Raw genomic sequence first — 9,575 nt, 5'->3', positions numbered from 1 at the left:
TGGAGTGAGACTCCGTCTCAAAATATATATATGCGTATATATGTATATATATATTTAAGAGTATATATGTATATGTGTGTGTGCATATATATATGTGGATAAAATACTTCAATGTCTTTCGGGGCTTGCTGCCATGTTGATATCTTATTGCTGCAAAAAGTCTGTTTGGTCAGTCTTAAGATCTCTGTTTAATGTTAATGCTGGTCAGCTGTGCCTGTATTCCAACGGGAAGAGGGTATAATGAAGCCTGTCCCACCCCATCTTCCCATCATGGCCTGTGCTAGTTCTTCAGGTTAACTTTGGCATGCCTTTGGCCCAGAGGAGGGGTCCACTCAGTTGGTAGGGGGGCTTGGAACTGTTATTTTTAGTTTACACAATCAACTTGGGATCAGACGGTCTCATCTGTTTCCTCCATCTCCAAAAAGGAAGGTAATTCACAGCCTTCTCTTTTCTAAATGGTGAGGACTCTGGGACCCCTGCTTCTGCGCCGCCATTGGTTATCCAGACTATGCCACCACGTCCACCTGGGCTCCCAGAAGACGCCAGAAAGAAGAGAATGGAAGGAAACAGTACAGTGGGGACGGGAAGAGAAAAAACGACGACGGTCCAGGACTTCACACTCTGGCTTCAGCACCCACTTAAGATTGAAGAATAGTCCCTCACTGGCTTCGGGCTCTAGCCAATAGGAACTGAGACTCTTAGCCAATCAGCGCTTTGCGTTTTTCCGGCGGCCTGCGTGCTGCCATGGAGATGGAATGAGCAAATCCAAACATAGAGGGGTGGTGGGCCTACAAGACCGGACACTATGACTGTTACTCTAGCACTTCCCGCCCCATTCTCTGGCCTGTGGGCTCGTCCAAAGGCCGGGCGTGATGCCCTTTGGGTGGAGGGAGGGGCTCTCGTGGTCACTCACTTCCGGGTCCCCGCCAACAGGAACGGAAACTGTACAGCCAGGCAGCTTCCTGAGGTTCTTCCGGCGTTCTGTGTGCTGCCCTGGAAACCGTATGGACGAATCCAAACCTGGAGGGGCTCCGCCTCCGTAAGGCTGGTCGGCGCTTCCGCGCGTTCCGCTTTGCTTCACTGCTTTCTCCCCTATTCTTGGGAATGTGGACTTGTCCTGAGGCAGAGGCCGAGATGCGCGCAACCGCGGGAGCAGCCAAGTGGACTCGAGTCTTTTCTTGACTTACCTACCAGGTGCGTGGCAGTGGCGGTTTTAGTAGCCACGAGTCTGGGTTCGTGTCTGCCTAAGCGGTCGCAGAAGAGAGCGCTGGCCTGCAGGGGCGGGGGTGGTGGGAGAGTGGGGGCGCCTGTCCTCCCTCTCTCCTTCTCCCCGTGGACCCTGTGCCTGCTGCGCTCCCCCGCTTTGCGCTCGTATTAAACGAAAAACCGACCGTTTTTATCCGGGCTTTAGTTAAGGGCACATGGGACGCGTCTTCTAGGACCTGGGTGCAGCGGGGAGAGAAGGCTCGTGTTTTTCGGCTTGGGAGATGTGCTTTATGGACGCCACCTCTTAACTCCCCAGAGCGGACCGTGTCTTCACCGCCCTGCAGCGCTTCCTAGGCTCCCAGCCGGCCTCGCGATCTGATGCCTGTGGACGTAGGGAGGCCACGAAAGCCGCCGATTCGCCCGCCGCGAGCTGCCTGGGGAGTGGGATGCGAGTGATTACGTAGCGGCCCTGAGTCTGTAATTATTTAGTCTGTGAAGTGCAGCGAGGAGGAGCACCTATGGAGTGCTTAGCATGGCGCTCGCCATCGGTTACATCTCAGGCGAAGGTTGATTTGGCCGGCAGTTCACAGACTTGAGCGCATCCCAGTCACCCCAGGGCGTGTAGTAACACAGAAGGCCAGGCCCTACCGCCGGAGTGTATGATTCTGTAAATCTGGGGCAGGGCCGGTAACTTTTTCATTTCTATTAAGTCCCAGGTGATGCTCATGCTTCTGGTGCGGGAGTCATGATTGTACTGAAGGTGGGCACCTGTGCGCTCTTATCACCTGGTCGCTCTCAGCGTTCCTTGAATGTAGGACCTGCCCCCTGACTCTTAAATGCCTCATTTGCACCCGTGTGAGATTTGCTCTGCCTTCTGGCTTCTTAGATTCTTCTTAGGAGAACTTGTGAATTAAGAGAGACTTCCCTAGGAGCCCTATAGGTTAAGAGACTAAACTGTGGTTTCTCAGAAAGCATACTCGAGTGAGAAAACCATGAAGAAACGTAAGGAAGTGATGGCTACGAAAGTCAGGGAGTGGTTACTTGTGGGGATCAGGAGGGTTGGTGATTGAGATAGGCTCACGGAGGGGCTTCTTATGTGGCTGGCAAAATCCTATTTCCTGACCCTGGATAGTGATTAAAAGTGTGTCCCTCTTTAGTAATTCATTAAACTATATTTTGTGGAGTTTTCTGTATTTGTGTTTTATTTTACAACTAAGAGGTTACAGATTCAAAAATGAATATTAGGAAGTCTGTAATGGGGAACGTCTTTGGACTGAGTTAAAGAATCTTAAAGTCTTGGAATTTCAACTACTAATAAGTTATTGAAAAATAACTTAGTGCCAGGCGCGGTGGCTCATACCTGTGATCCTAGCACTTTGGAAGGCCTGGACAGGTGGATCACTTGAGGCCAGGAGTTCTAGACCAGCCTGGGCAACATAGCGAAACCTCATATCGACCAGAAACACAAAAAATTAGCTGGGTGTGGTGGCGTGCCGGAGACTGAGGTAGCTACTCTGGAGGCTGAGGCACGAGTATCATTTGAACCCTGGAGGTGGAGGTTGCAGTGAGCCTAGATCTTGCCCCTGCACTCCAGCCTGGGCCACAGAGTGAGACCCTGTCCAAAAAAAAAGAAAATCATCTGATCCAATTCTTATTTTACTCTAAGGAAACTGAGCCCTAGAGAGGAGAAATGTTTGAGAGTGACAAACCACCCTAAGCAGATTTATAGCTAATGTGTTTTGTTAATTTCAGACTGAAATTGTCCAGATATGACTTGATGGTCAGATGTGACTAAAGTAAAGGTTAAGGAAATGAATTTGGCCTAAATCAAATTCAAAATTTCAGGATTGGCTGGGTGGTGGCTTGCAACTGTAATTCCAGAATTTTGGGAGTCTGAGGCAGGAGGATTGCTTGAGCCCGGGGGTTCAAGACCTAGCCTTCCTTAAAACAAACAAACAAAAAAACCCACAAGATTGTACTTCATTTTTTCACCTGTAGCCTAAAACCTTATTTTCAAGAACTCAGTTATACATACCTTATGAAAACTTATTTTATCATCTTAATCCTGATATATCCTAATGTAGAAAATTTCTGAACACTTAAGGTTTCTGATTATATTTTTTCTGTCTTAATAACTTCCCATCATAGCATACTGTCAGTTTAATCTTATTTTGGTTATAATACATACCATGTAGCTGCTGGTGGCATATGCCTGTAGTCCCAGCTACTTGGGAGACTGAGGCCTCACAGGCGTGCACCACCAAGCCAGGCTATTGTATTTGTGTAGAGTCGGGATCTCATCATGTTGCCCAGGCTGGTCTTGAGCTCTTGGCCTCAGACAATCCTGCCTCCACCTCCAAAAGTGTGGGATTACATTGAAAAATAACTTAGTGGCAGGCGCAGTGGCTCATACCTATAATCCTAGCACTTTGGAAGGCCAAGACAGGTGGATCACTTTAGGCCAGGAGTTCTAGACCAGCCTGGGCAACATAGTGACACCCCATATCTACCAGAAACACAAAAAATTAGCTGGGTGTGGTAGGATTTCATTGTTTTTAATGAATGCGTTTTAGAACAAAGAGGAATATAAAAAGGACTTATGGAAACTGTCATGAAAAGAAAGATACTAACCCGTGCCTTTTTGTTTTTAATTATTATTATTATTATTATTTTTTTGAGGTGGTGTGTCTGTCACCCAGGCTGAAGTGCAGTGGCGCAGTTGGCTTATTGCAACCTCCGCCTCCTAGGTTCAAGCCATTCCCTTGCCTCAGCCTCCCGAGTAGCTGGAACTACAGGTGCGTGCCACCATGCCTGGCTAATTTCCTGTATTTTTAGTAGAGATTGGTCTTGATCTCCTGACCTCAGGTGATCCACCCGCCTTGGCCTCCCAAAGTGCTGGGATTACAGGTGTGAGCCACTGCGCCTGGCCTAATTTTTGTATTTTTAGTAGAGACGGGGTTTCGTCATGTTGCCCAGGCTAGTCTTGAACTCCTGACTTCAGGTGATCCACCTGCCTTGGCCTCCCAAAGTGCTGGGATTACAAGTGTGAGCCATCGCACCCCACCCATAAAAAAAAGTTTTAATGGAACTCAGCCATATCCATCCATTTGCTTATTGTCTCTGGTTGCTTTTCTAGTTCAAGAGCAAAGGTGAGTAGCTGTGACAGAAACCATAAAGTGTAAAACCTAAAATGTTTACCCCCTGACATTTTATAGAAAAAAATTTTCCTCTCCTAGGATAGAACAATCTTGGATTGTTTTTTTTTGATCTGTAAAATGAGTTTTCTTAATTTTTTTTTTTTTTTTGAGACAGAGTTTCACTCTTGTCACCCAGGCTGGAGTGCAATGGTGCAATCTCAGTTCACTGCAACCTCCCTCCGCCTTCCGGGTTCAAGCGATTCTCTTGCCTCACCCTCTTGAGTAGCTGGGATTACAGGTGTGCGCCACCATTCCTGGATAATTTGTTTTTTTTTTTTTCTTTTGTATTTTTAGTAGAGATGGGGTTTCACCATGTTGGCCAGCCAGGTCCCGAACTTGTGACCTCAGGTGATCCGCCTGACTTGACCTCCCAAAGTGCTGGGATTACAGGCTTAAGCCACCACATCCAGCCAATATATTCACCAGTTTTGTTATTCATTTTTTGAAGTCTTAAAAAATTTTTAATTGTGGTAAAATACACATAAAATTTTCCATCTTAACCCTTTTTAAGGGTACAAGTTTAGTAGAGGTTAAGAACAGTTACATTGTTGTGCACCAGTCTCTAAAACTTCGTTTTTGCAAAAGCAAAATATATTACATTTTGCTTATCCATGTTTCAGTGGACACAAGTTGCTTCCATGTTTTAACTATTGTGAATAATGCAGCTGTGAATATGTGGGGTACAAATATCTCTGAGACCCTGCTTTTAATTCTTTAATATACCCATATTGAGGTATGATCTACCAGTAATTGTATGTATTTGAGGTATACAAAGTTTTTTTTTTTTTTTTTTTTTGAGACAGGGGCTCACTTTGTTGCCCAGGCTGGAGTGCAGTGGTGAGATCTTGGCTCACTGCATCCTCTGCCTCCCGGGTGCAAGCTATCCTCCTGCCTCAGCCTCCCAAATAACTGGGACTACATGCACAGGCTACCACTGCAGGCTAATTTTTAAAAATTTTAAAATATTGTGTAGAGATGATGTGTCGCCATGTTTCCCAGGTTGGTCTCAAACTCCTGGCCTCAACTGAACCTCCCTCCTTGGCCAAAGTGGTGGAATTACAGGCATGAGCCATTGAGTTCAGCCCAATGTGCATTTAAAATTTTTTTTTTCTTTTTTTTTTTTTTCTCTGAGACATGGTCTCACTCTGTTGCCTAGGCTGGAGTACCATGATGCAATTGTGGCTCACTGCAGCCTCCATCTCCTGGGCTCAAGCAATTCTTCTGCCTTGGCCTCCCAAAGGGGTGAGATTATAGGTGCAAGCCACCGTGCCTGGCCAATGTGCTGTTTTGATATGTAGATATATTGTGAGTTTCTGGAAAGTTTAATATAGTGTAACATATCTTTCCAAAGAGATGCCAGGTTATGAAAGATGGATTTGTTTTTTTTTGACTGGTGCTCTGTCTTCCAGGCTGGAGTGCAGTGGCACCGTCTCAGCTCACTGCCACCTCTGCCTCCTGGGTTCAAGCAATTCTCCTACCTCAGCCTCCCGAGTAGCTGGGATTACAAGCGTGTGCCACCATGCCTGGCTAATTTTTGTATTTTTTGTAGAGATAGGGTTTTGCCATGTTGGTCAGGCTGGTCTAAAACTCCTAACCTCAGGTGATCAGCTCATCTCGGCCTCCCAAAGTGCTGGGATTACAGGCGTGAGCCACTGTATTCAGACTGAAAGAATGATTTTAATGAATTACTTAGATTGACTTGTAATATATTGTTTAATACTCTAATTACACTTTAACTGAAATTCTAAATAAGATGTCTGATAAGAGATTACATCAACTCCTTATTTACTTATGAAAATTAAAGGGTTATTTTGGCCAAGAAAACGAACTCATTTAACTTCTTATACCTTAGGTGAAAGTTGAAGTCCTTGGTTAAACCAACAACAACAAACATCTTGATTTAGAGCAGGGGTTGGCAAACTTTTTTTTAATAAAGAGACAAATAGTAAATATTTTAGGGCTTGTGCAGGCTGTAGAGTCTCTGTCACAACCACCCAACTCTGTCATAGGCAATATATAGCAGTTTGAAAGCAGCCATAATCAATATATAAATGAATGGGTGTGGCTCTGTTCCAATTAAACTTTATTTACAAAAGCAGGCAGCATGCCCAATTTGGCCTATGAGCCAGTAGTATTAATGATATTTGGATTGACTCCTTTGGTCTCTAGGGATTACGTGGACCTATCATTCCATATTTGTTTATACTGTATTTTCACTTGTTTTCTCTTTTGCTTCTCATAATTGATAAGGTTTAGGTAGGGCATATGCTTCTCTTTTGCTTCTCATAATTTATAAGGTTTAGGTGGGGCATACCAGTCAAGACCGGCAGAGGGTCTTGACTGCAGGTTGTCCAGGTTCTTGGCATTTTGAACAAAGAATTGGACAAAATGCCCAGCAAAGCAAAGAAAGAATGCAGCAACAAAAGAATGAAAGCAGGGATTTATTGAAAACGAAAGTACACTCCACAGTGTGGGAGCCGCCTGAGCAGCGCTGGAAGTCCAGGATAGGGATACCCAGTCCAAATACTCCCTAGAAGTTTCCCATTGGGCTTTTCATGCTCACCTCCTGTAAATCAAGTGGTGGCCTGCAATCGGTCTGATTGGTTGCCATCAGCCAATTTCATTGATTCCATTGCATTGATTGATTCCACTCTCTGCAGCCAGTTAGATGCCAAGGTGAAGTTACAAAGTTGCAAAGCAAGACTCCGCCCCAATCACTCTGATTGGTTGCCATCAGTTAATTTCCCATCTGCTGCGTAGAAAAAGTAGGGGGTTTGCAAAGGGAATAGCCTGTGGTCCTTTTGTTACTTAGGCGTGGAAAGTTAGGGTTTTCCTTTCAATTTTGTTATAGGAAGTCAGTGTGAAACAGCCTTAGGTTCCCTGCCTCCAGACCCTATTCTCCTGCCTCACCTATATTATCCCATTGTGCAGATGTTGTTTTCCATTGTACCAGGTTTCCATTGTAACTGAGAAAGTAAGATACGAGACATTGGGTAAAATCTAATTCATACCTGGATTTTGTTACTCTTGTTCGAAATAGTTGTTACTTTCACATTTTTTTTTTTTCTGTGAAGGTTTTATTGACAGAGGGTAGGGGGCCTCAGTCCTTCTTGGCAGCCACTTTCCTCTTGGCGGGCAGGACGTTGCTTAGCTCTTATCTATTCATCTTGGTGCGAATGTGTCCCCCACTCTTTTCTTGATGAACTTGAGGGCCATTTGTCTTTGGAGACCTTGAGCAACTCCATGGCACGTCGGCTCGTAGGGAGCAAAGCCATATACCTTTGGGATAATGTCCCGCACAAACTTGGTGTGCTTGGTCTGTTGCCCACTTTGGCGGTGGCTGGGCCAGGCTTGCTCCCATTTTTGGTAACCCTGTGGCCCTCATCGAGGCCCACGGCCACAGGGTAGCTCAGAGCCATGGCTGCCGCTCTCCAATGGTGGCCGTGGCGAAAGGGCCGGCCGCATGGAATGCCGGGGTATCTACCCGCCCTAGAGGCATGGGCGGCCACTGTGTTTTAAAAAGATCTTGTTGATGGGAACTTGAATATTGATTTGTGAATTTTTTTTTTTTTTTGAGACGGTGTCTCTCTCTGTCACCCTGGTTGGAGTGCAGTCCTGGGTTCAAACGATTCTCCTGCCTCAGCCTCCTGCGTAGCTGGGATTACAGGCGCGCATCACCACGCCTGGCCAAGTTTTGTGTTTTTAGTAGAGACAGGGTTTCACCATGTTGGCCAGGCTGGTCTCGAACTCCTGACCTCAGGTGATCCCCCTGCCACGGCCTCCCAAAGTGCTGGGATTACAGGCGTGAGCCACTGCGCCGGCTGTGAAATTTTATTTATTTGCTCCGTAGCTTCGTTCATCCTGCAAAAACATTAGCACTAGTATTTAACATTTGTAGGTGAATTTTATGAATTCGTCGAATTGCTAGATTTTTTTACACATAAAATATCCTGGGCTAATTATCCTAGCCTAATTAATTATGCAACTAGCTTGCATTTATCAATGTCATTTTTGTTTACTTTTTAGGAGCTAGAGATGCTATTATTCTACTGTATGTGAGAAATCGGCCCAGAGATGGAAAACTTTATTCTGTATGAGGAGATTGGAAGAGGAAGCAAGACTGTTGTCTATAAAGGGCGACGGAAGGGAACAATCAATTTTGTAGCCATTCTTTGTACTGATAAGTGCAAAAGGCCTGAAATAACCAACTGGGTAAGTCAGTGTATTTCCATTGGCATGGGGAAATAGAGAGCTATGATGGGTAGAAGGGGGTAGCATTTTCACAGTTGTCATTGAATTTGATATATCAAATGCCACATTTTCAGTCCGGAATGGGTGACCTTCTATCTATTCAGGGCCACCAGTCCTGAATAATGAGTAATAAACATATCCAAGTAATGACTAACTTAATTTTCTTTTTTGTTTCTTTTTTTTGGTGGGGAGTATAAATCAGGGAAACTATACTCTTTTTTTTTTTTTCGTTCCGTTAGAAACAAGGTCTGTCTGTCTCTGTTGCCCAGACTGGAGTACACTGGGCTTACTGCAGCCTTGACCTCCTGGGCTCAAATGATCCTCCCACCTCAGCCTCCAGAGTAGCTGGGACTACAGGCACATAGCACCACACCTGGCTGATTTTTTGTATTTTTCATAGAGTCGAGGTTTGGCTGTGTTGCCCAGGCTGGTCTTGAACTCCTGAGCTCAAGCAATCTGCCTGCCTCAGCCTCCCAAAGTGTTGGGATTACAGGCAGGAGCCAATGAGCCCAGCCTGGAAACGATATTGTGTATTAGGTAATTTACTTTTTGAATTTGGTGTATTTAGGAGACAAGCAGGTTCCCCCCTACCTCTGCAATTTACTGTTAAGGAAGGACACTGGGTGAGAGTGACTTGGGTTGGAAATAGCTGTGTCACTTTATAGCCTAGGCTTCTTGGACCATACCTAACTTAAAAAAAAATATTCTGGGCTGGGCGCAGTGGCGTCCCAGCACTTTGAGAGGCCGAGGCAGGCGGATCACAAGGTCAGTAGTTCAAGACCAACCTGACCAACATGGTGAAACCCTGTTTCTACTAAAAATTAGCCGGGCGTGGTAGTGCGTGCCTGTAATTCCAGCTACTCAGGAAGCTGAGGCAGGAGAATTGCTTGAACCCGGGAGGTGGAGGTTGCAGTGAGCCGA

At 45.5% G+C, this 9,575-nt stretch overlaps 1 protein-coding gene and 1 pseudogene across 1 annotated transcript in view; one reads left to right on the top strand and one right to left on the bottom strand.

The window, feature by feature from the left end:
• The first annotated feature begins 1,042 nt into the window (after nucleotides 1–1,042).
• Nucleotides 1,043–9,575, top strand: part of ULK4 (unc-51 like kinase 4) — a 728,320-nt gene continuing 719,787 nt past the window's right edge. The window contains exons 1-2 of the mRNA XM_011950984.1: nucleotides 1,043–1,194; nucleotides 8,430–8,615. Of these exons, the coding sequence (XP_011806374.1) occupies nucleotides 8,478–8,615 (138 nt within the window). The 5' untranslated portion in view covers nucleotides 1,043–1,194; nucleotides 8,430–8,477. The remainder of the gene's footprint in view (nucleotides 1,195–8,429; nucleotides 8,616–9,575) is intronic.
• On the bottom strand, nucleotides 7,504–7,822 carry LOC105518090 (annotated as a pseudogene).

This window comes from Colobus angolensis, unplaced genomic scaffold (genome assembly GCF_000951035.1).
Source record: "Colobus angolensis palliatus isolate OR3802 unplaced genomic scaffold, Cang.pa_1.0 Scaffold311, whole genome shotgun sequence".
NCBI lineage: Eukaryota > Metazoa > Chordata > Mammalia > Primates > Cercopithecidae > Colobus > Colobus angolensis.
Note: the sequence above shows the minus strand (reverse complement) of the source record. Positions and strands in the feature narration are given on the sequence as shown.